The sequence below is a fragment of the Seriola lalandi genome, unplaced genomic scaffold (genome assembly GCF_002814215.2).
Source record: "Seriola lalandi dorsalis isolate HSWRI2012SDOR001 ecotype SW California unplaced genomic scaffold, Sedor1 jcf7180002054570, whole genome shotgun sequence".
NCBI classification, from domain to species: Eukaryota; Metazoa; Chordata; class Actinopteri; order Carangiformes; family Carangidae; genus Seriola; species Seriola lalandi.
Genome location: NW_019525123.1, coordinates 2,509,853 through 2,535,780, shown reverse-complemented (window position 1 = coordinate 2,535,780; position 25,928 = coordinate 2,509,853). Strand labels below are relative to the sequence as shown.

Here is a 25,928-nt window from a genome sequence, read left to right as displayed (position 1 = left end):
AAAAAAAAAAAAAAAAACACAATTTCAAAATTCTATACTTTGGTCATTGGCCATAGAAATCTGTAACATAACAGAAGATGGCACAGAATGGACAGCAGTAGGACCTGCTACCACTGTATACTGTCTGTTTACTTACAGCTCCTTCAAAGACGCTGTCGTAGATGTTGTTAGTGCCACATTGAGGACAGGTGAAAGTGAACCTCTCACAGTCTTTGTAGCGCTCCTCATCAGTCAGTTGGACCGGAGCTCCCAGCATGCCGTCAGCCTCCTCCTCTCTCTGGTACTGCTGCTGTGACCGGAACTGGCTGGGGTCCAGACCTGGGATGGATGATAGCTTTCACTACAGATCGTTTCATCTCTTACAGTTTCTTTTTTTTCACTGAAATCTACAGTAATTTGAACAAATGTGTGTACAGTGAGAATCCCATCCAAACCACTCACTCTTATAATTTGTAAACAAAAATCAAACATCTATTTTGTACTTTTATTAGACTGTTGTGATACTAAGCATTACAACACTCCTATATTTGGCTGTCTCAGCTGTCAACAGACTATATTCTAATGCTAAGATATTAAGACAGATTAGTAGCACAGTAATCTGTTCCACACAAATACTTCATGACCAGTGTTCATTTATAAAATAGCACGAGAACTGTCTCTAAACTGAAAATGAGAATTCTGTTAAGTCACTGAATCCAAAGTGTTATGTAAGTTGAGGTCAACACCAATTAAAAACATTTCACGATTTTGATTTTAATCAAATACGTTAATTGATTGACTTTTTCTCTTTTTTTCTGTGTTTTGTCATTATTTAAGGGATAAGGCAACCTTATATTCCTCAAGTCATAATTTAACACTTGAATGGCATCGGGCCACCCACTCTCAATAAAATCAAAGTCTTTTACAGTCTCTCAAAACCTGTAATTAACTCACCCAGCCACGTGGCTATGAGCACGGTGTCGATGCCCTCAATGGGATCACAGATTCGAGACACCACAGGGTGGATCTGATGGGCCAGGTAGTACTGAGTGTCCAGACTGAGACCCTCCTGTTTCTGGAGCTGCTCTAAAGCATAGGCTCTCTGACCGGCTGCCAATGTAGAGCCATCCTAGGGGATGAAGGGGAGATATGCAGTGGTTTGAGTGCTGTATATTGTATGTAATACTGTAGGTCCAAACACTCAAAATCAGCAGTATCTGTAGACATTCTTACATGGTGTTCATCATCAATCTGTAATGTTCCATACATGTCAGAATTTTTATTGTGATTATGTATTAAAATGCACTTAAAATAATACTGTACCAGTAGCTTAAGAAAGGATACTCATTTCTCTTTTATATGTACACACCTTACAGATGATGTAAGACACTGTATCTCCAGCTTTAACCCGCCGACCGCCCTGAGAGTTGATCCACAGAGCCACATGGACATGAGGGAGGCTCTTCTTGTCTGGATAGTCCTGAGGATCCTTAGTTAATGCCTGGAAATACAGGGGAAAAAAAAGACGAGCAAGAGACAGTTAATAACTAAAAAACTAGAATTACTGCCTCACGGTTGTATGCCTCCGCCAACCAGCCAAGTTGCAGGAAATATGGGCACAACTCCTCTTCCTGAGTTACAGCACTGAATAATAGCCAGATTTGTTTTTGCAGACCATTATGATGTCACAGTGAAGTTGGCCTTTGACCTGGCTGTCAGTAGCGCAGAGGCATAGAAGGAAAATACACCAAGTAGCCTGACTTAAGTTGCACTGATTTGTTCCTGCCTGTTTACCCAGATATAGTGTTCTATGAAGGATGAAAAAGCACCTGGCTGACCACTTTTATACCATGTACACTGTAGATGTGAAGAGCAGCTGTGTGTGATGACAGCTGTTTGACAAAGGGCAGCGACACTCACATGACAGAGATTCTTCTCTAGAAAGTTCAGGTTTTCTTACTTAATACGGATACACTTGCGTCCTCACCTTGTGTATCTCATACTGGTTGAGAGGTATGGCTCCACTTGCTACCTTCTCTCCCACCTCCACTAGGTGTTTCTGGATGTTCTCTACAATGACATCACGACTCTGGTCTGACAAGATCTGACCAATCACATAGCTGGGAGATGAAAAAAGATGAGGTATAAAATTCAGATGTATTGTTTATTAAAGATCAATAAATACCTTTAACATCCCCTGTAATGCCCTGTATATGTTAACATGCAAATAGGATAGTAACTAACGTATCTATCTATCTAACGTACTTGCCACATTCCTTGGCCAGGTCACACCAATCTCTGCGGACGATATCCAAGCCTTTGAGCTCCTGCTTGACGCTGTACTGTCCATCGCCATGATTCTCCACAACCAAGGCTGCATATTTCTTCTTCTTCAGCAATAAAAGTGACTTAAAAACACCGTCGATGTCAATCTCCAGCAGTTTGTAAAGCTTGTTTACTTCTGCCTTCACCTGGGAGCAATAAACACGACACACGCATTTGGTGAAAGTGTCAAATACTGAAACAAGTGAAGAGGAAATGTACATTACTGAGTATACATGTGACAAAAACATTCAGAAACAGCAAAATAAAGTCACTAACAGACCTTATTGCCAAGTTTGTAGACCTCCTCCAGGGACCTGCTGTTGGTGTTGATCATAATGGAGTCTGTATCTCCGTAGATGACTTCCAAATTCATCTAAGTCACAAAGTAATAAAATGAAACAACGGTATTAAAGTTATTGAAAGAAAAGAAGACATTTTCAAATTTGTATTGGAAATTACCGATTTACTGACATTACAAATCTCTTAACTAATCTAAATTTCCCATATCACAATTTTTTAAATATAAATTTAAGAGAAAAGCTGCAACAACCAACAACTGTAAGTAATGGTAAGTTTAGCCATTCGATTTACCTACAGAGTAGTTCTGAAGTAAAAATACTACTGGCTCGACTGATTAAGATTTAAGGTCAAATTGTTCAGCCGTTCTCCAAATGTATTTGTCTTGTGTTACATTTACTGATCATAAGTCAGTAGATGCAGAGCAGCCAAAAGCTTGTTAATAACCCACCTTCTGAACCATGTCCTTCGTGTGCATCAGAATCTGAAGGAGGGAGCAGACACAACAGCATGAATGGACACTGATGACAACAAGAAGCATTGCAGCATATACACATGCACAATAAACAAACATATCACTCAGGAACACTTACGATTACATATTAAATTTCTATGTTATTTATTCGGTGTGTGTGTGTGTGTGTGCATGTGCGGACACGGGAGCAGAACAGGTGACTTGCTTTTAAATGGGGGATAATTGGCTAAGAGGGCAATTATGAGAGCGTGCTGTGACAGGAGTCTTTTCAACCCACACACATCTTAGCTGGGCAACACACACACACACACACACACACACACACACACACACACACCTTAATGACTCGTAATGGCCTTTATCACCCGCAGAGTGAGTGACGGACAAATAAGAGAATTCTGTTAACGCAGGTTGTCCTCTGCTTGTGTGTGTGTGTGTGTGTGTGTGTGTGTGTTCACAAGAGGAAGAGATCTGAGCAGCAGAGGGATCCTAACAGGTGGGGGCCCAGAGGAGCAGAGGGTGGGGTGGGGGCTCTGGGTCGCTAATCTGGGGGGTCGGAGGGACGGAACGCAGTGTGACCTGTCACCAGCAATCTGCTCCTCAATCAACCACAGCCGCATATATACACACCCCGACTCACACTGTGCTCCGTGTGGGGACAAGGACGTGGCTATTTCAGAGTGTGAGGAAGGGGCGGGGTTAGGCAGCGACAGGAAAAGGGGGGGGCGTTCCACTCCCTGAAACCAGAGTGGGACTTAAGCATGCTTTATGGGCTGCTACATACCACTGTACGGCAGGGGGAGTTTGAGTCATTCACAGAACAGCCTCCTCCATTAGGGACTGCAGTCAAGGTCAAGGTCTCACCACAAACACACACACTCACGATCACACGCGCGCGCACACATTTTGGCCTAAGCACATACACCCTTAATCGCGCTGCTAAGCTTTAATGCAGACAAAATGACTGTCCTGACTCCCACTGGTTTAGGAGAGGAAGAGAGGGAGGGAAAGAGAAAGATGAAATCAGTCTTCGGACATAATTAGATTGTGTGTACAGGTGAATACATCTTCAGAGCAAAACTTACTCTACCGCAACAATTTCTGACTTCCAATATAATGATTTTTTTGCAACATTTTTAATCTCTTTATAAGCAAAAGATTATGCAATTTTAGTGGATAAATGCCTTCAAGGCATTAATCAAATTGCTTTTTTCTTCCAGGTTAAAATGCAACCCGCAGCTGCATTTAATGTGTGGAGGAGGTTATTTAACATACAAAAAGAAGCTGATGAAATGATTACTTGTGTAAGGAGTGAGCCAAAAGTAGATTCATACCCTCCTTCAGTTCTCACCAGGTCAGATTTCCCAATTCACTTTCTAAAATTCCACATATTCAAAAACATTATTGAACTTTATCAATCACCACAAATAAGAATGGCTATAAAGCACTAAGGGTCAGAATGGGAAAATCAGAGCATAAATACTACCTGCATATGAAATATGCAATTTTCCTACAGATGCAAATGACAGCTCTGTCTCCACAACCAAAGGTCCCTTTTGCAAATGTAAAGGTTGTTCTAAGCCATTTTATCTGTATCAAACATCAAAATGAGTGTGCAAATAAAACCTACTATAACAGCAATTTATTATAGTATCATTATACTAGAACAATTGAGAAAACATTTATGGATAAATGATCAGACTGCAAGGTCTTTTTTTGGCTAAGCCAGCGAATTAAATACCTGACAAATCAAGGTACCTCATTACATTGATGAAAAGATTCTATAAATCCGTTGCTGCCAGAGAGAACTCCTGTTCATTGATGTGAACCACTCCCCAAAAACCTGATACACCGTAGCTGTATTCAGACAGACAACAGCACTCTCATTCATTTGAATTGCGTTGGCCAGTATGCAGCAGTCCCATTAAAAAAAAAGGAGGGGTGCATCTATCAACAAACTTGATACGTAGCATAACTTTTTCTACAACGCGCCACTAAGCAAGGTGCTGCTGTGGCCAGATGAACCCATGCAAGCACACAGTCCTCGTAGATCAATTTGTTACGTAGCAGCTGTATTTTTACTGTTTATTCACAATACCCAGAATGAAAGATAAAAAGTTCAACTCTGTCACACTGTGTTATAAATTGTTGCGCAAACATTGAAATTCATAAATCCGTTGCTCTGACCAGACGGCCCTCGATCATATTTCCATTGTCTCGCTGATACCTGAAACAACACACCCCCTCCAAAGCAGCCCCTTGCATTGTTTTAAAGCAGGGTTGTTTTCAGTCTAAATGCCCCTTATTGCAGATACTGATGAGAGATTTAGCTCGGCATAAGCACTATGGCAAAAACTCTGAATGTTGATAAATTTCAATTGTCTCATTGCGTATACTGAATTTGAAAATCTTGAAAATTTTGCCTTTCTTATAAGTTATGCAAGCTCTTCTGTAATCGGTTTCACTAAAACAGGGAAATAGAAGTGTTGTAAGAGGAGAGAGAAAGAAGCAGAGGCTCTGAGGAATGATCAGAGAACAGACGGAAGGAAAGGGCAGAGAAGTGATGAATAGAGAGATGTGGGAAAGACAGAGACAGAGTGCAAAGTGAGGCGAGAGAGGGAGGCGAGCGAGGTGAGAATGTGTTGATGTAATTGATGTGTGGACTCATTTAGACAGGTTTTCCATATGCTGTCACTTCCAGTAGGACAGACTGCTTTAAGGAATGAGCCATGTGAAAGACAAGTCGTTTGACCATGACGCTGGAATGTGTGCAACTGATGGTGTGTGTGTGTAAGTGTGTGTCTGTGTGTGTGTGTGTGTGTGTGTTGTGTGTGCGCTCATCTTTAAACACATACATACAATATGGACCAATGCAAACACATATCCCCGGGGGGTAAAAAGAGTGCATGTGTGTGTGTGTCTTCCCTCTGATGACTACACTAGTCACCACCGTGAATGCCACTCATACTGGGGCAAACAACTGAGAAAGCTCGACAGAGGACTCGTATTACTTCATGTAATCCACAGATTGTGCAATTCTTTCCAATAAAACGACTGCATCTTTGAATCCACATCAACAAAACTATCAAAAAGGGCATGCAATGTAAAATTACATAACAATGAATTCATTAGCTGCCTGACAGAAGATTAATCTGCAACAGTTTTGAGCTGTTTTTAACAAAAATCAATGGCTGGAGGAGGGATGAACGATCATACCGGTGAACGACCATCATCATAACGACTGCCCATAATTTATTCCTTTGCCAACGTCAAGATGATATTTGGCTTGTTTTCCAATTTAATGTAGTTAACTTATTATTATCATTATTTGTAGTTTTAAATTTATACTAAAAATTTTCCCCTGCCATAGTTTCGCGCATAATCAAGCCTGCATCACCAGCGCACACACACTCACTCCAACCAGCTGATTGTCACTGAAGCGCTGCTTGTTGTGTGTAGGAGCTGCGCTGCGATTCAACAGCGGAGGAGATCGATACAGACAGACCACGTCATTTAGTTTAGTTTCTAATCCTGCTGCTTTTTACTGTTGTAAATAGAACTTTTGGGCAGTTATGACATCATGATGACAATATTGTTTATATTAGACCAAAAAAAAAAAAAAAAACTCTTTTAGTTTTTATTAACCACTTTTTCAGTCTGATCTGATCTGGTCTGATCTGATTTTAACAGTTTGAGATCTACAACAAGTTGATCCTCCTTCTCTTGCCCTATTTTCTACTCTGTTAATTTATAAAATCAGTTAAAATCTTCCAATTACTAATTCTCTCTTTATCTCACAATAAAACATGACTTCCTATGTTTCTGCCTTTCACTTCTAGGCTCCTTGGTGTTAACACAGTGTAATTAGACTGGACACTAATTGAGTGGCTCACTGACAAGTCCCCCAACAGAGTGAAGGATCCGAATAGAGTATTTGTAGGCAGAAAAACTGAATTTTTTTACATTCACCCTATCCCTCCTCATCCTTCTTTTTTTTTTTTTTTTTTTTTTGGGCTTTTTATGCCTTTAATGGACAGTATATAGTGGAGAGTGACAGGAAGCGGGGAGGCAGAGAGGGAATGACATGCAGCGAAAGGCCGTCCGATGCGGGATTCGAACCGGGGCCGACTGCAGCGAGGACTGTAGCCTCATCCTTCTTTTTTATGCCACAATATACACTCAGCTGGCAGTTTATTAGGAACACCCTGCTAAAACTGACAACAATTCTGCAAGAAAGCCTCCCTTCATGAGGGTTTCAATGTTCGGTTTTTGTTGAAACTGTTAAGAGGTGTTGATTCAACTATTCAGCCATTTTAGCGAATGTAGACAATAGGCACACTTCTTTGTATTATGCAATACAGCTCCACAGCAGCACACATTGCATCTTCTAAAATGATCAAAACAATTAATCAACACCTCTTTAAAGTTTTATCTTGCTGAGAGCTGGTGGTGGTGAATGTTGCATACCGACCATCATAAAGGCCTGCAGTTGCTCTGCTTTGCTTTCGATCCACACACATAAGAGCCTGCACGGAAGTGTACCAGTTGTTTGGTCTGCTCTAGAGTTTGTCTCACACCAGCCCAATCGAACTGAACCAAACATTAAAATGGACCAGTGTTTGTTTTGTCAAGAGGAAAGCGACACAAACTGCACATTGTGCCTTCTAAATTATGTGATAGTAACACTTGTCAGCATTGCAGCCCCACTAAACTGAAAAGTGCTTAGAATATTTTAGACAAACCTGCAACTTGCAACAGATGGCAGCGTTAAGAAACTATAGTTGCAGTTTTTTCAGACCCGCCAGTAGTACAACACCGTAGAGAACTTTGGATTTTGACTTGGAGTTTACAGCTGACATTTTTTCTTTATACTCCCCATTTTTTCTTTTTTTTTTTTATAAAACATTATGTACCCAACAATCTGCCTTGAGACTTGGGGGCACTGACTTTATGGCACCTGCCCCTGCCAATGTTGCTAAAAGATGTAGTTTGGTTAAGTGGTGCTGCTGTAGTATGTCACACTCAAAACAAGACAGATGGAGACAACTACAGGAGCACAGGTCCATGATAAATAACAAATCTTGTCCAGTCGACTAGTGCAGTTGAATAAACCCAAATCAAGATTTTCAGAACAAATCAAGCTGGTTTAAGTGAAATGGAGGTTTGATATTTTTACAAAGCCGTATAACACTCAGTTTTAATTAAAAAAAGAACAATACGAATTTGCCCACCATCTCTGACTTGACTTTTCATAGCTTGTAATTTTGTGCTTTTAACAATATCTCATGTCTTTGCATGTGCACCTGTGTACCCATTAGCTGTGCGTTATTGAACCCTGTCATGCTAATTGATGAGTGGTTCAGCCTTGTTGTGATATCCGCCTTTTCCCAGCTGTTGTTAAGCTTTTTGGTGGCCTTATGTATTAGAGATTTATGAGTTTTGTTTTCATGTCGCTCTCATATAATCTTTATTTCAATCCACTTCCCCCCACCTCTTCATCAAAATATCTTTTGTCTGTTGCCAGGCTGTCATTTTTAGTCAGAATATTAGTCTTAATTGACTTGCATAGTTGAGTGACAAATTGTATATGGAAAGGAAGCAATAAAAATAATACAGACAGAATAATAAGCAGACAAAAGAGCATCAAGGTCCACCCTCAGTCTCTATATTCTGAACCCCTCCACACACACACACACACACAAGCACACACACATGTACCATGCACCCCTCTGCTGATCAGCAGATCAGAGGCGGCATGTTAAACCTCAGTGTGGCAGAGGGCCCTTGTAAAAAGAGCCTGGGGCACCAGTGACGATTGTTTTGAAAAGCACTCAGCTGAAAAGCATTTTGGGATGACAGTCGACCGACTGAAATAGCACCTGTTGAGGAACACACCACTGGGAACACAAGGCGCAGCAGTATGTGTGCACATACACAAACACAAAGACCTGCTCTTTCGCTAACACACATGCACATACAGAGATGCATGAAATTTAAAGACTTCTTCTCTGTTAGTGTGAGCTCTCATGTGCACACAACCCACAGAGAATGGAAATTCTTCTTTCGCTAAAATGATTCACTTGCATACACCAGTGCAAAGACACACACACCTGTCCTGGCAGATGCCATAGCAATGCTCTCACGTCTGCTGCTGGGAGGGTCAATCTGTAGTAAAGCTGTGTGTGATTTAATGCAACCGGCTGAGATCACAAACGCCTGCGTTCATCGAAAATAAATTGACAATGACAACAATCCTATTGCTCTCTGCTCAATTAAAAAATATGGTCCTTTAATAGCTGGAAAGAACACATCCTGATGTGTCACTAAATCTCCTTTCATCCAAGTAGTCACTGATAAATTTTTTAAATGTCAGGCAAATAAGTTATGTGCATGTAGGTAGTCAACAGAGATTTTTTTTAAATGATCAATTGATGATTTATTGAATTTACATTTGCCAGCAGCTCCTCAAATAAGAGGCTGTAGACCGCTGGTATTCTTTACTTAATAAATCATGTCAAAAAATTGACCAATTATCAAAATAGTCATTTAATTTAATGTCAACTGACAAAACATTTTAGCACTAAACCAATTGCAAAATTATTCACAAACGGGAATCTAAAGCTATATGCTCGATCATTTTCCTAATTCCTTTACCATGAATACGATGCCGTAAAGAAGATCAGAGGATCAAGTTTATTAGGTCATAAATCAAGAAATTTGAAGATTTTAATACAAATTGCCAAGTCAGTTAAAACCATTTACTAATTATCCTCTCATTTTCAACTCTATCAGTGACCCTGATAAAGACAGCAGATGTCAGATCAATCCATTGTCAATTATAATCCCCGCCATTAGCCCAGTCTCACATGGCCTCATTAGTAGGTGTTACTAAAGTCGCAGTTTAGATTTTGAAACCTTGTCCTGTCCACTGTCAGCCCTCGCAGACAAGCTAATGTAGCCAAAATAGCAGCGCTGCTCCCATGTGACTATTTGTTAAGTCCAGTCCTATCAGGAGTAAAGCCAGCTCTTTAAGAGGACTACAGGACCATGGAAACATGCAGCCCTCATTTCCCCAGACACGGACATGCGCACACACACACACACACAAGCGTAAGCAGGCTTATGTATTCTTATGTCTAATTCGGGGAAATGTAAAAATGACCCCCGTGATTCTGAGACAGCGGCAGCGATTGAGACCCTGCATGAAAGAAATGGGGACAACAATGTTTCCTCACACATCACCAGTCTGTCTCTGATAGACGGACACACACAGACGAGACATGATAAGGTGGTTTAGGTATTCCTGTGTCTGATACAGAGGAATGATTTGTGATTCTTGGGACACGAGCAATGATACAGAACCTAAACGAGGGACACCGGGGGCAACAATATTTACTCAGACTTCATTACAGCCGCATGCACACACATGTACACAGAGGTTTAACCTAAACCAAACTTTGACCTCTCCACACCCTCGGCTCTGTTACCCAAGCCCACTTCTATCCTTCACTCTGCATGCCATCCAATAATGTCAACTACGAGGTCCTGTCAGGCTGTTTTTAAACACAAGGACAGAGACTCAATTACAGCAGAATGGCTTTCAGGAGTCATCCTCCATCCCGAGACACACACACCTGCTAATGGTTGTCAGATTTGCTGGCAAAAGGGCCAAAGGTCAAACCAATCTGCGTTCCGCAACAATCAGCGGCTTCCACTGGCCTCTGTTGTTAACATCACTCGTTTAAGAGGACATACACACCAACACACACATACAGTTTGTGCTCAGCAACAAGAGGAGGTCTGTGATTTTTTAAAACAAATCATGTCCAAAAGTGGCAAATTAAAAAAAAAAAAAAAAATTCTGATTCATCCTGTGTCCTGACTTACATTTAAAGAGACACCACAGAGAAAAAGGAACAACCCCTAAAGCATATCAGCTTTTGTGGTGCTCCTGACTGTTCTTCTCTAATTGCTATGACCAGCAACATTAACACTGGGATTGGAAATTAACGGCAGTCACCAGCAAAAAGCTGTAGAGTTTTTCCTGCAGCTGATCTTATCTAGAAGCACATTTGCAGAAAATCCTACTTTTCCTATGTTGAGCTTGATGTACTAAGGGGTCCCACAGTCTGAAGTCCATAGGGTCCTACAGTCCACTGTATTTATCAGGTTAAATTGTCAGATGAAGTCAAGGTTCCACCAGCCAGCAGTCGGTGGGCAATAAAAGTCTTACTGGCGTGACAAATGCTTTTATCAGTCTATTATAACCACATGTGTGTAACTTGTGTGTGCTTCATGTATCTGTTTCTCTGCACCCAACTGTTCTCTGGCGAACATACAAAAGAACTCAAAATAACGCTGAGGGGTTGAGGGGGACATCAATCTGTGGTGGACCCTCGCCTGTGTAATTCTAAACCTTCACCTTCCTCTTAATACCCATCATCCCCCCCTTAATACCCACACATACCAGGACAGAGGAGGGCCACAACAAATGGTCCCCCGACAAAGGGCAGAGTTCGGCCAGTAGCACTTGTGCACACACATGGATGGGCATTCACTCACACACACACACACACACACACACACACACACACACACACACACACACACACACACACACACACGGACACCAACACATTACGTGCAGACATGGATAGTTAGAAGATATACTCAAGAAACACACACAAGAGTTGGGCTGGGGGACTGATAAGTGGGGGCTTTCCCCCTCTTAACTTGGCAAATCTGATCAGAAGAACCACAGCCAAGGGTCTGTCATCCCCCTCTAAGCCTCCTCATCTAAACCCTCCCCGGGCTGAGAAACCACTGTGGCCCCTGGCCTGACCCGCCCTGCCACTGGGGTTTAGGCCTCAATTTAAAATGAGAGTGAGAGAAAGGTGAGAGCTAAGCCAATCAATAAATACACAGAACACATGCACATTCACCCGAACCCTCGTCCAAACAGATTACGGGAACGCGTTGAGTGGCGGGAGGGTGGATTTACACTGCACACCGAGTAGCAGTCAGTGTACGTGTTACAATTGCAAAAATAAAAAGCCTCCTAAATCATGACATGAAAGTTGAGTGCAAATGTGACGATTAAAATGGGGGCGGGGGTGCAAACAGCAATACCCACAAATACACTAGAAACCCCGCTATAAATGCCAGCTGGCCTTTCTGGCTCGCCGCAGTCGGAAACTACCAAGAACTACTTGGCTTACGGCCATTTCACTTTAAAGCTCGACACAAATTCAATAAAGCTGCTCCAATTTGTTCAAACTATTGCTTGCAGGATACCACTCGTCGCTTTGCCCAGGCTAGCCATTGTACTTGTGGTCAGCGTGCGACACCTCATGTGCAGGGGACACTTCCTGCCAAGTTTTATAAGATTTATTTTAGTTTTATTACTCCAGATAAGCAAAAGTCTTTTGTTACTTCGAAGCAGGATCCGATACATTACTTAAATTAACTGAAATATAATGTAAAAAAATTCTTAATACCATTTTAAACAGTCATGAGTAACTGAATTTGACCAACTGGATCACAACCATTTGGAAATTTTGATTTAATTTAAGGGTTTTAGTTATTTAATGTTTTTGTAGAATTTTTAACAAAAACAAATATAGATTTTCAAGAGTACTCAATTACTTCAACAACATATCTTATTTACTGTGGGACTCCCTGGTCGTGTTGATGCAGTGATCTCCCCAAACATACAACCTGCAGTAAAAATAGACGTGTTCTTTGATCATAGATACAAAGTAAACAAAACACTAAGATCGTGCAACGTGGGAAATCCTGCCACCTCAGCAAGTGAAGGTCTATGCTATGTGCTCAGCACCCTGCGGCTTCAGATCTGACTGATGACCTTTTGATGCAGGTCTCCCCAGTCTTTCATGTCACTCGCCACTGTATGCCATGTACTGAGACAGTAAAGTCCTAATAAAATACAATCCAATTTGTTTACTGTCCCTTCAGCACACTGGGTAACCTAAGAAGGCTGAGAAACCAAATCAAAGCAGTGCAGACCATCAGCAGGTTTTAAAAAGAGCAGCTTTAAAATCAACTAATTTCCAACAAAACCTCAGGACAAGGCTAGTGATATTATGTACCACATAAATACTGACTGGAGCTCAAATATTCCACAATAAATATGTAATAAATATGTATTCCTATTTGAGCAACATTTGCTAAAACCAGGGTTTGGCAGTGTTAGAGAATTATTTGGCTTTTTTAAAATGATATTATTAAGAAATATTTGTGGCTTGTTTTCAAAGAAACAGACTCCGTCTAGTTTTGTTCTTCTAATTGGATTTATTGAGGATTTATTGACATAATGATGATGATGATAAAAATGAACAATGTCGTCAACCTTATGCTTTAAAATAAAACTTCTCATTTTAGTATTTAAATAGCATTTAAACAGCTATTATCTATTTTGAATGTTTTGGTTTTGTTTCCATTTCATTTTTTTTTTATTTTTTATTATTGGCTTTTTTAATTTGTGTAATTTACTATATTATGTAAATCACTATATTGCAATTTTTCACAAAACAATGAGTATCACTTTATTAGTTTTTATGCGATGTATGGTGCAAACACTGTTGTCAGTTAAGAATATATGAGAGACAATGAGGTAAATATCGGACTTTTGATCCCAAACTGCTGCTGGCTACAGAACACTTGAACTATGTTACAACAGCTATTTGAAGAAATTTCAGTTAAAGTTTTACAAAGATTAATTCATTAAGAAATTTTTGGAGATGGTAGTTGTACCTCGATACATATATGCTGATTCCTTCCTTAAGTGGAGTTTTTATTGACATTAGAATGATTGAAAATGGAATTATATTTGATAATGGCCTACTTTGTTTAAAATAAGAAATGCAGCCTTGAATTAGCTGCCCAAATTATTTGGTTAAACACAACTGCACACAACTTTAAAAGTGCAATAATGGCACCATTTCAGACAGTGGAAGTGTAGCCTACTTCTTGTCTGAGACCAGTGATGCTTCCTGGGTGAAAAAAAGCATAGAGGAGGTAAAATGTAATTAACCCATCTACCTCTGGCAGTTGACAAAGATACAAGCAGTATGTCTGGAGGGGGAGAAACTCCCACCTGTACCAGCAAATCAAGTACACACCTTTTACAATGTAGCTCTGTCAGCCAAACAAGCGTGACTTGAGGCACAAACTGACTGACAAAACAACAAACACACACACTGAGTTACTGCCCTGCCCTCTATTAGGGAACACAATGAGTGTGTAAGGGGATCTTAATGAAGTACTCCCCTGAGGCAAAGCCTGACGCCTCTGTTGAGGATGTGTACTGTTAGAGCTCATTAAATGAACATGAGTACTACCACTGACATGGTGGGAGAGAGAGTGTGTGTGTGGTGTTCAGTTACAATACCAGATTTAGCCGTTTATGTCATGCAGTACACATGCAGCTTTGCACCAATTTATTGAGCGTGCACGCCCATGTTGTTCCATTTGTGTGTGTTGAACGAAGTCATTACACAATCAGACTTTACATGGGGTGAGCGAGAGTTTCATGTGTGTGCCTGTGGCATTTTGTTACTGGAAAATACTTACACAGGACTATTGATATCACAGACACTGCAGCAGGACTCTTGTTCTGACAAAATGAACTTGAAGGAATAATCATATTTAGAACGAGGAAGGGCACAGGGTGAGAGAGAACGAGATAATTTTGTAGAGCAAAAGGATGACAAATGTGAGACAGGAGAAAACCAAAAAAGAAACAGAAGATGAGAAAAAAGTCTGAAACAAAATGGAATAGAGGGAGGAGCGCTGCTCATGTGGAATTTAATGTAGCAGTGCCCTCTTGTGGATGAAAATTTAAGTATTTGAACTTTTACTGCATTCTCCTGTTGGCACGCAGTCCACTCTGAAGACTAGAATTTAAATCACGAAAGGACTGTTGGGCTTCTTCTGTTTGAGTCTAAGTCTCTTTGTGTCTTTGTATGCCCCGCTTGCTCGCTCTGTGTGTACCTTTTGAAATTTACCAGTTGTGTTTAACCATAAGCTTCTTTTAGTTCAGTTTATTACTTCTGCCAAGAAGGTTGTTTTCACTCGTGTCTTTACTATTTGTCTGCAGGATTACACAAAAAGTTCAGGACAAATTTCCCCTGAACTTGGTGGAGAGATGGGATATGGACCAGGGACGAACCCATTAAATTTTGGGGCAGAGCCAGATCATTTACTATGAATTACATTTTTTTCTCTCTGAGGTTTGGTGTATGTTGTTTGACATTGGTCAGTGCCTTTGTAGTTTGAACCTGTATTACTCATCAGCTGACATAGCTACATTGTAACAGGTGTGACAGCTAAAACTTTGTGTGTCTGTAAAGGCTCATTAAAGTGTGTATGTATATATAAGTGCTTGACTCACCTCTCTACCCTTGTGTGTGACCAGAGCAGCAAGCGGCTTGGCATAGAATCGACTGTAGCTGAATCCCAGGCAGCCATACATACTGTTAGCAGTCAGCTTCAGAGCCTTCTGACGGATGTCATACTGAGGAACAACCAGACTTAAATTAGGCCAAACAGATACAAGCACTTGCACATTTTAAAATTATAATCAAAATACAAGGTAACTACGGTTTTATAGGATAAAAATTGTGTAAAGGTAAATGAAAATGGTTGACCATTTTGTCAGAGAGCATCAATGTGCCTACTAAACATCTTTTTAAATTATTCTGTCCATCTGTGCGCTCAGTATGTTCCAAACACTTGTTTCACCAATATGTGCTTAAATAAATATGCTCCTCGCTGCACAGCATTGAAATTTCAAAGAGAACAACAGTGCAACACAAAGTATTTTTATCCATACTTTGGCAAAACAATGACTGGAACATAAAAAACATACAGATAGAGAAGAAGTCAGTTATGCTGCAGCACTGGTTTGAGAAGTTTCTGTGAATGTTATGAAATGTTTTTGCACCATTAAAAAATAAACAACTGTAGTCTTTGTAAATGGCATTGCTTTAAACTGATTACACTAAAAAGGAGACTTACAGCAGGCTACAAACTTTTTATACCCTCCTTTCAAGCCTCCGGGGAGCGAGTGTAATACATAATAATCAAAAGGTTTGGCGAGGAGTATTCCTTCTAACTGATACTCCGTATGACAATAGCTCTGAACAGGAAAGAACCTTTCAATATAAACAGAGAGGTTTGTATCCATACCAACTAAAATATAGGAATTTCCTTGGTGTATTTTTATTTCTGTGTGAGTGACATGATAGGCTGTGTATGTGTGTTGCTGTTATGAGTATGCAAATACTGTATACATATACATGTACACTGTCACACATATGTGTAGTTGTGTTGAACTGTATAAACAAGTGTATGTGTACCTGCATGTAAAGGTCCGGGTTGATGTCTTGCTGCTTCATCAGCTGTTTGACCTGTTTACGCCGCTCGACGAGCTTCCTGATTTCCTTGGGCAGGATTCCCATTTCCAGGTCCGAATCTGGAATCTCAGGAATCTCCTCCGGCTCGTCCTCCTATTACCATGGAAACAAGAATTAAATGAGAGCAGGAACTTTTCATTGGGGAAAAAAGTGAGGCTGTGTACATGGCACATCTTTGTTCCTGGGCATTGTGATTAATCAATTAAAACATGTCTGGTCTTCATAGATAGTTTGATTATTAAATCATTTGGTCAGACAAACACACCTGCTCCTGCAGCAAGCATTTGAACAAACAATGGACACACCTCATTCTTCTTCTGTTTGTTGTGAGCCTCCCTCTGTACAGTGGTGAAGCAGATGTTGAACTCCTGGATAATTGATGGATACAGGCTGTTGAAGTCAAGCAGCAGCACAAACTTATCATAGAAACCTATGGGCAAAAGAGACGGAGGGTGGTTATAGAAATATGAAAACACACGGACACATGACACAAATAAGTAAGACTTCAAACACGTGCTTACCAACTTTAGGATCCAGCACCAGACCTCCAGCATAGGCTGCCTTCTTCTTCCGCTTGCCTTTCCCTGCATCCACATCTTCATCTCCCTCAGCCTGGGACAAGGGAACAAAGAACATTGGTGACATGAATACATTAGAAAAAAAGAGGAATTTGTGTGTTTGTGTGCGTCTTTACCGTCTCCAGCTGGGCCTTTTTGAAAGAGGGTTTGTCTGGGACGATGTAATTCTTCTCATGGAAGGCATGAAGCAACAGGAACTCATTCCTCTCAGAGCGACCGCCCATCAGAGTTCGAGACTGCAAAGAAACAGGAAGAAATCAGGTGATTGAAGAAGGCGGTAAATAACGCTATCAAAAAGGAAAAGAGTTACAAACCAGATCAGACAAGACTTGAGCCAGCCTGCAGTAAGCCTGAGAGGTGATGTATCTTTATGTTCCATTCTAACTGAAATCGAAAATGTCATCTTACCCTGGTGCATTGTGTTCTCCCTGGAACAAACTGGTTGATCAAAACAAGCAGGTACTAAGCTTCGATAAAGGCTTTTAAAAACTAAACTATCAAGTCTTTTCTCTTCATTCATATGAGAACCAAGTTTTTCTTTTGTCTGCAAACTGTTTAGTTTCTGAGTTCAGTTTTCAATATGTGTACTACAATTGTACAATAAGCGAGAACAAGCTGCTACCTGGAATTTGACTGTTCATCCTTGTTTTTGTTGTGTGTGTTTGTTTTGACATTTTTAGTTTTGAGAGGCAGATGGATGCATTTTAAGCATGTATGCCGTCTGGATGTTAATGTCCTGACATTCAGCCAATTGTGAAGTGACTGCAATGTTAATTGTTGTAATTTGAGTTTTCTGCCTGAGCTGAGCAAGAATAATAGTATGGTTGATTAGTGAAGATGTTCTTGGATGTTACCATGACGTTGCCAGCGATGTTGGTGATCTGCAGGGCCAGTGGCAACACGTTGAGCTCACACATGATCTGGAGGATCAGCTTGGCATCTGTCCATGTCAACTCCAACAGGTAGAGCAGGTGAGGAGAGTCACTGACACAAAAAAATATTTTAAGGATACACATAATTTCAACATTGATGTCTCAGCAAAAAAAAAAAAAAAAGAAAAAAGTTGCGTGTTAATCAATGCATGATTGTCATCTCAAAATCAATCAATACACCTTAAATGTCAATATGAAAACTTTGACACACTATAAGCGAGTGTGTCCCTCAATGACTCCAGAAGTTCTATTTACCACCATACAAAGCAGCAGGATCAGAAACTGAACTAAATGGCATGTTCTGTCTGTCTGTCAACCTCTTCGGAGTGTGTGTGTGCTCGTGTGTTGCAGGCGTCAGTTACATGCCCTTATAAACGTTAAATTGTGGCAGGCAAATTCAATCTAGTATTAATTTAATACTACAAATAGTAAGTAACTACATTAATGGAAAAACAAGTCAAATATTGTCTTGACATTTGCAAAGGCATGAGCAATCAGTGATTGTTCTAACGATCGTCCACTGGCACAACCCTAGTGTGAACGCACCCAAGATGCATTGAGGACTCATTTGAGATCTGATCACTCAGACCATATTCATAAGTGGTCTGGTACGCATGTGTCCACATTCTTTTAGCAGAGTGAACACAAATGCGTCCTTTTACATGAGCACAGCGCACAGTCGTTAACCTAATAGTGAACTGAACAAGCTAAAAGGAAAACTTTCTGTGTGTAGACTGCAGCTTTATTTGCCACAAACTTTTGTAAACTTATAGCTACAGTCTGAGAGAGCATAGGACATTACAACAGCCCAAAGGATTTAATACTGGATGTGATTTATGTAATCTATCGTTCTGTGCTGGTATGTTTTTAAACTTATTCACCTGTACAGATTTTTTATTTCTTCCTGCGGGACTGTGACTCTCTCCGTCTTCAGCACCTGTACAGCCAGCTCAGTCAGGTGATAACTTTTACAGCGAATCAGCTCCTTGGCTGAGATCTCCACATCGCACACCAGACGGCCACAGGTTGCGCTCTTCTCTGCAAAGGAACCGCGACCCTGCAATAATATATGGCACGAGCGTGCACATATACAAACGCATACAATATATGAAACATTTAATGACATGCATTACAGTATAGAAAAGAACAAGAAACAAACAATCAACTTCTATCAAACTATTTCTATCACAGTGGTTTTTGTTTTTCTTACCCCTAATTTGGGCATATTGGCCCTCCTGAGGCGTCCAATCTTAGACCAATGTGGGACCTTGCAGGCGTTGATCCTCTGCAGAAGCACTTCCAGGTCAAAGCCAAAGATGTCGTGACCCTACGGGAAATACAATTTTTTTTTTCTTTTCAATAAAACATTTCACCTGCGTCTGTGCTTCCTGTAGGTCCTATTATATTGTATAGGGATGTTAATCAATTTAGAAAATCACTCTACTCACCACCAGCACATCAGGGTCGATCTTGTGCATCTTGGCCAAGAAGAAGCCGAGTAGAGTCCGCTCTGTAGCAGCTATCTCTACCCTCCCATTCTATCAGAGGGAGGGAGGGAGACACATCATCAATGTTTCACATTCACAGACCACAAAGAGGCGTCCTAATGCAGTAAATATTCAAGTCTAATGAAATCTGTAAAGAACAATATCTAAATGAAATATCTCTATTAAAATAACACAAACAACTAATACAAACAACCTGAGCTCCATAGCAAGTGGCCACTCACCTTCTTCCTCACAGCCTCTTTGAAGTCGTACGGGAAAATACAGTCAACTGGTTTACTGACCACTGAAAAGACAAAAAGAATGAAATAACTATTCCTACATGTTTGTAATTTGACCACTTTTTCTAATTCTCACTGATAAACTGAGCATTGAAATGTGTTCACCATGTTCATAGAGGCTGAACAACATGATATTCAGCCATATCACATTATGGCTGGAAGTTATTCTTCAGAACAAAACATGAAACTGACGTCTAATATATATCTATCCGATATATACACATATATATATAGATATATATATATATATCTATATATATATATGTCAATAACTCACCACAGAAGTGGGTCTGGTAGGGAGGTTGAGGTGGAGCTTTATCCATATAGAATTTACAGTGGACAAGAGCAGCCAGAGACACAATCTGCAGAAGAACAAATATCAATGTCACCAAGTCTTTGCTCAATTTATATTTCAGTCTGTTTAAACCTTCCACAAAATAACACAGCTAAACAATGATGCATAATGAGCCCTGATGAAAGTCAAACACTATCTTTGAGTGTGTGTGTGCAGCTGTGAATGTTCTGACCTCGTTGTGGTGTGTCTTGGGGTTCTGGATAGTCTTGAGGCTGATGGACATGACAGTGAGGGGTGGAGGCGACAGGTCTTTAACCACAGTGACCAGGTCACTCCTCAGGGCCAGAGCCTCCACCTTACACCAGCTCACCGGCTGGCCAATCAGCTCTAACACATACACGGAGGAGACATTACATCAGCAATTTTTCAGGGCTGTGAAAACTTTTTTTTTCTTTTTTTTAAAAAATCCTTTCATATCAACTGCTCCCATTTCTCAAATAGGGGAATCAAATTGTTATATAGAGAGAACATTTCTCAGTATGATAACCTGAATTAATTAATTTTGTTACATGCAACATCATTTTAACTAAATGCAGGTTACTATCAGTCTTTGACACATAGCCCAAGTTTCAGAACATCTCCCTTACGTGGTGTCTTGATGTCAAGCCAGCAAGGCCCTTTGATCTTCCTGCCAAGGAGAAAGTGCTCCAGACTGGAGATGTTGGTACCAAAAATGTGGGAAAAGGTCGCCCCCTTAAGGTCAGAAGGCAGCCCAGGGAACTCAGCCTACAAAAATGATATTTACCACAGAGATAAATGTTGTATCATAAGAGAACAAATATAGGCCTGGACAATCTGGGAATGATGGATATGTGTGTGTCTACTCACAGAATATCTCACTTCCAGATACTCGCACTGACTGGGCACATCAGGGATTTCAAAAGAATAGTTCTTCTCCACTTTCTTCAGACAGAGAATCACAGAAACCAAACAAAAGGTACAAACATGTGAGACTTGCCACTTAAAAGAAAAATACAATTATGCTATACTATGCAGTGTGAATCTAGGGTTGGTACTGACCTTAGACTTGAACTTCATGATCCTGAACTTCTCAGAGATCTCATTGAACTCTTGGTAAACATCCATCATCCCAACAGGAGTTTCTGACACCTCCCCAGTCTTGGGGTTGACTTTCTGTAGATTTAAATGCAAACTCGTATGTGATCTTCCTTTATAGATTTCAAAAAATATAAATACTCTGAAATGTTACAAAGATTCTTCTTACATATTCACGAGGCAGGAAGTACATGGTCCGCTCAATGTTCTTCACAGTAACACAGCAGCTGACATGAGACTTTGCAGACTCAATCCACACTTTTCCAAACAGGTACACCACACCTAGGTGACAGTTAAATCAAAATATCAGGATGTGCTTTACAAATCTAAACAGCATCACTGGATCGTGGCGTTACAGGGAGTGTCCACTCCAAGTGTTAATATGACTTACCTGGCTGGGTATACGGGTCTTCAAAGGCATCCAACCAATAGAAGCGGAAAACCTGCTCCCCATCCGCCCCCTCCAATAGTGGGAGTTGGCTGGAGTCGACCTGTACCTCTACTGGAGCCTCCTCCTCCTCTTGTCCCCAGGAGCTTCCGATTCTGCTGGGCCTGGAAAAAAGACAAAGGAACACTTGATAAAACTGCAGCATTTTAAGACTGAGCCAGAGAAATCTCCTCCCCGTCTTGAAAATGTATATATCCTATAAAAAAGTACAAGCAAGCTAAGCAGATAAATAACTCACAATAGGACAGGATCCTTTGGCTCCGCTTTGGGCTCCACTTTAACTGCAGTCACTGCTGCTACTTTAGTTTCAGGCTCAGTATTCTCTGTGACTGCAGGCTTCTCCTCCTCAAGTCCAACCTCCATTGGCTCATCAAAGTCCACACCGTCAAACGCCAGAGCTTCATTCACTAAGAAACACATTGCCACAAACTGTAAGAGTGTGTTCAATTTTTAGGTCAGACAAAGTAAAAGCTAGCACATTCTTCACATGTTTCCGGCTTCCTCACCTTCCTCTTCATCCAGCTCCTCCACTTTTGCCCTCTGCCTCTCCATAGGAAGAGCAGGTTTGGATGGAGGAGGACAGGCTGATGGCTTGGGTGTCAGGTCAGGAGGCGGTGGGCGGATCACTTTGGCCTTTAACCCCGTAGTCGAGGGTGACTCCTGGTATTACAGAGGTTACATACAATGTTTTACAATTGATTGAATTTTTTAAAGTTTACAGACGCCTCCCATCTAATATTTTTTATTTCATTTTTCATTCAACTTTGACAGAAAATGTTGTTAAGTTAAAGAATACCTTTGGCTTTGGAGGTTTGATAGAGAAGGGATTCATGGGTGATCCAAGAGACTTCTTTTTCTTCAGAGTGACCACTGGCGGAGGAGCCAAAGGGGAAGGTTTCTAGGAAAAGAGAGATGGAAACAAATTTAAAAAGCAAATATAAAACCTATCAGATTAGGTATGGACAGTAAAGAGGTGGATAAATTGGCTATAAATAAGAAAAACAAGATGTAAGAACATTGTCCTCTTCAAATGCTTTTGCACAGCATGACCTGCTTGTTTATTATAAATCAACTAAGAGCCTCATCTAAGTCAATAATACTGACAATAAATTGTGTTTAATTATTATCATCTGTCTTTTTTGATGGTGTGGTACCAACCTCAGAGTGCAGGTCCTGTAAGATATCTCCTAATAAGTCATCTTTGGACAGGTCCACGTCTTTCTACAAGAGATAAAAATATACTTCTTATCAATGCATGAGCAGAAAAGGAGCAAGAACTGGCGTTTAGTGATTTCTTTTATTCCAAACTCAGCTGCAGAACCACTGTATGTCAGTTCACCCACTGAAAAAGACCATGCGGGTTATATAAAACATACTGTTGAGAAAGAAAAGACAATAAAAAAACTGTTCAAAACATCCATATACAGACATGGACACTTAGGGAATTTGTAATAGAAGCGAATACTGAAAAAAGTTTATGACACTAACAAATACACACCTCAGCAGGCCTCTTCACATTACTGTTCATAAAGAGGCTCTTAATGGTGTTGGGTTTGGCCACCACAGATTTCTTCGCAGTTTTCTTTGAGTCTGCTCCTGTAGCGCCTGGTTTTCCTACAAACACAAACAAAATGTATTCAGATACCTGAACTGTGCATGCTCCAACTGCTAATCTAAAAAAATGCATGAACTAGTGTCCAATGCACGTCTAGTGTTTACCTTTGTTGTTTTCTACTACATCATCATCCAAGTCGTCATCAAAGATTTCTCGTCCATCCTCCACATATCCTGTTCCATCTGAGGGAAGAGAAGCATTATTAAAACCCTCTTATCGCACATATTCCTGCAGTGGATACAGGAGACTGTGAGACTCACCATCATCAATAATCCAGTCATCCTCTTGTCGCTCTCGTACCATCTTCGAGTACTGCTCCTCGTCCACCTCCTCATACACACTTGTAAACTCCTCCACCTGGAAAACACAATCATGGGTTGAATATTGCCTATGAGACAAGCAAGACTGAATGAATATCAGATCCAAATGCACTATTCTCTGTTGGTGAACAGCTTAAAAAGACAAACATTTACATCAAGTCTTTCTTAGAATATATTCTGCTAATGATTTCTTTCAATTAATCAATGACTTGCTTATGTCATAAAATGTCCAAAAAATAGTTAAAAATGCCCCTCAAATGCCCATTTCTGTTTGATAATCAATCATCATAATAGTTGTCGCTTGACTAACTGATTGAACTCATTAACACTTTCCTTCTTATGGAGAACCAGAACATTTTAACATGTGTAAATGTTTTAAGAATGATAATAATTCACTGTTGAATTCTGCAAAAACACATTCAAAAAAGCTCTTAAGAGAAATTTGAGAGTATTTTAATAGCTATTACCCATGTAACTATTTAATATTACTACAATGATGTTGATCCAGAAGCAGTGGGAATCAAGAAAACTTTGTTGAAAGACAGGCTGAACGGTTGATCGAAGTAGGCACAAAATTTGTTATAGGATCCAAACAAGTCAGACGATGATGCAACACTAAGGTTTCACATACTTTTGAATCAAATACACACAGATTGCGTGGTATCGATTGTCGCGTACACATGCGTGCACAACACAGGTTCCTTACTTCATATTTGACCTTCTCCCCCATCTTGGCTTTCTTGAGCTGTTCCAGTGCAGACTTCCTTCCCACCTTCTCCCTCTTCTCCCGTCTGGAGCGAGACCTCGCCAGACCGCAGGCATCACCTCCATCATCTGAGGAGAGACAGGCTCCACATCAACATGACGACGCAGCAGGTATGAACAGAACAGTTTGATTTTCAAACATTTATTCAAACAAGTACTCCCCTGCCACATTTGCAGTGAATCTTCTGAGGAGCGCAGGCGCAGTGCATTGTTTGTTTTTAACCGCTTCTCAATGAACATGACACACTTCTTGCAAGCTTGTGATACTTACTTAGGGGTTGTTTAAGTTTTTTCTAATGAATTTGAGCATTGGTTCATATATGCAGGGCCTACGATGTCTGAGAGGTCACGAAGTCAAAACAGAAGATGGCAGGCAACCATAGCATCGCACTGGTGTTAGCTAACATTACCATATGTTCTCCTTCATTATGACATATCGACAACGAACTTCGAGGTAAATTGTTAGCAAGTCGACCAAGTTATAGACACAAACAGTGCCAATGGCCAAAGCCTGTTGCCAGGTTTAGAATGACAGTGAAAGCTAGCTAATGTGTTAGCTAACCTCTTCGCTTTCCCTCTACAAGCCAGCTGAAGTCAGCTAGCAAGTAAACAGATGCAGAAAACTCACCGCCATCCGGACCGTCCATGTCTTTGTCTGCGTTTGATACCGGAGCCATGAGTTTACTTTTTGTCTTTAACGTTTACTGACTGACAGCTGCTCTCCGCGTCCGTCAGCACAACAACAGTACAGTCCGCGCCAAATTGCCTTCCCGGGGAAAGTCATATGCAGGAAATGACATCACATAACTGTCAGCCAATAAAATGAATCGCTGTCTCGGCTGGCTCAGTCCGCATGGTGGCAGTGTTGTACAGTCTTTTTTTTTTTTTTACCCAACAGGATCCACAATACATTAAAATACAGTATTTCTACAACACGTGAGACATGTAAACTCTTATCATATGACTTTTTAAGGGGCTATGAGTAAGTTATTCACACTATCATACCATAAAAAACAACATGATTCACTACTCTTTACCACCTACAAAACTTACGATATCGATTGTTATTATATAGCCTATATATATATATTCATTCATTCATTTTCTACCGCTTATCCTCTAGTAGGGTTGCGGGGGGGCTGGAGCCTATCCCAGCATCTTTTCGGGCGAGAGGCAGGGTACGCCCTGGACAGGTCGCCAGTCCATCGCAGGGCAAACACATAGAGACAGACAACCATTCACACTCACAGCCACACCTATGGTCAATTTAGAGTAGGCTACATAACTCAGAAATAACCAATTTAAATACATCCATTTTTGTTTTCTTTTTCCTATGGACAAGACAGTATTGTCTGAGGTCACAAATGCTGAATTCATGGTATAGCCTTTGTATTTCCTAGGGAATCACAACAACATTACAATCTGATCCTCAAATTAGGATTCTCAAAGTATAGGATTAGGTCATTAATGTCTTTTTCAGTAAATGTCTATGCCTGTCTATCCCCATGAAGTTCGTTTCCATAGCGACCAGGCGGGACTATGGAGGGTACAATAGATTCCT

The 25,928-nt window shown here is 40.6% G+C and overlaps 1 protein-coding gene across 1 annotated transcript in view; it reads right to left on the bottom strand.

The window, feature by feature from the left end:
- The window catches only part of pola1 (polymerase (DNA directed), alpha 1), a 54,499-nt gene extending 29,364 nt beyond the window's left edge, over window positions 1-25,135 (bottom strand). The window contains exons 1-33 of the mRNA XM_023416980.2: window positions 24,996-25,135; window positions 24,309-24,436; window positions 23,543-23,639; window positions 23,387-23,464; window positions 23,166-23,281; window positions 22,826-22,888; window positions 22,464-22,565; window positions 22,174-22,327; window positions 21,906-22,074; window positions 21,611-21,771; window positions 21,389-21,501; window positions 21,184-21,297; window positions 20,992-21,066; window positions 20,751-20,889; window positions 20,336-20,490; window positions 20,086-20,170; window positions 19,752-19,813; window positions 19,471-19,560; window positions 19,233-19,349; window positions 18,904-19,079; window positions 17,945-18,074; window positions 17,207-17,326; window positions 17,034-17,124; window positions 16,818-16,942; window positions 16,456-16,605; window positions 15,489-15,611; window positions 3,053-3,085; window positions 2,585-2,677; window positions 2,245-2,450; window positions 1,967-2,099; window positions 1,349-1,480; window positions 934-1,108; window positions 137-318 (exon numbers count right to left, since the gene is read on the bottom strand). Coding sequence (XP_023272748.1) covers window positions 137-318; window positions 934-1,108; window positions 1,349-1,480; window positions 1,967-2,099; window positions 2,245-2,450; window positions 2,585-2,677; window positions 3,053-3,085; window positions 15,489-15,611; window positions 16,456-16,605; window positions 16,818-16,942; window positions 17,034-17,124; window positions 17,207-17,326; window positions 17,945-18,074; window positions 18,904-19,079; window positions 19,233-19,349; window positions 19,471-19,560; window positions 19,752-19,813; window positions 20,086-20,170; window positions 20,336-20,490; window positions 20,751-20,889; window positions 20,992-21,066; window positions 21,184-21,297; window positions 21,389-21,501; window positions 21,611-21,771; window positions 21,906-22,074; window positions 22,174-22,327; window positions 22,464-22,565; window positions 22,826-22,888; window positions 23,166-23,281; window positions 23,387-23,464; window positions 23,543-23,639; window positions 24,309-24,436; window positions 24,996-25,044 — 3,936 coding nt within the window. The 5' untranslated portion in view covers window positions 25,045-25,135. The remainder of the gene's footprint in view (window positions 1-136; window positions 319-933; window positions 1,109-1,348; window positions 1,481-1,966; window positions 2,100-2,244; window positions 2,451-2,584; window positions 2,678-3,052; window positions 3,086-15,488; window positions 15,612-16,455; window positions 16,606-16,817; window positions 16,943-17,033; window positions 17,125-17,206; window positions 17,327-17,944; window positions 18,075-18,903; window positions 19,080-19,232; window positions 19,350-19,470; window positions 19,561-19,751; window positions 19,814-20,085; window positions 20,171-20,335; window positions 20,491-20,750; window positions 20,890-20,991; window positions 21,067-21,183; window positions 21,298-21,388; window positions 21,502-21,610; window positions 21,772-21,905; window positions 22,075-22,173; window positions 22,328-22,463; window positions 22,566-22,825; window positions 22,889-23,165; window positions 23,282-23,386; window positions 23,465-23,542; window positions 23,640-24,308; window positions 24,437-24,995) is intronic.
- Between the last annotated feature and the right edge of the window lie 793 nt (window positions 25,136-25,928).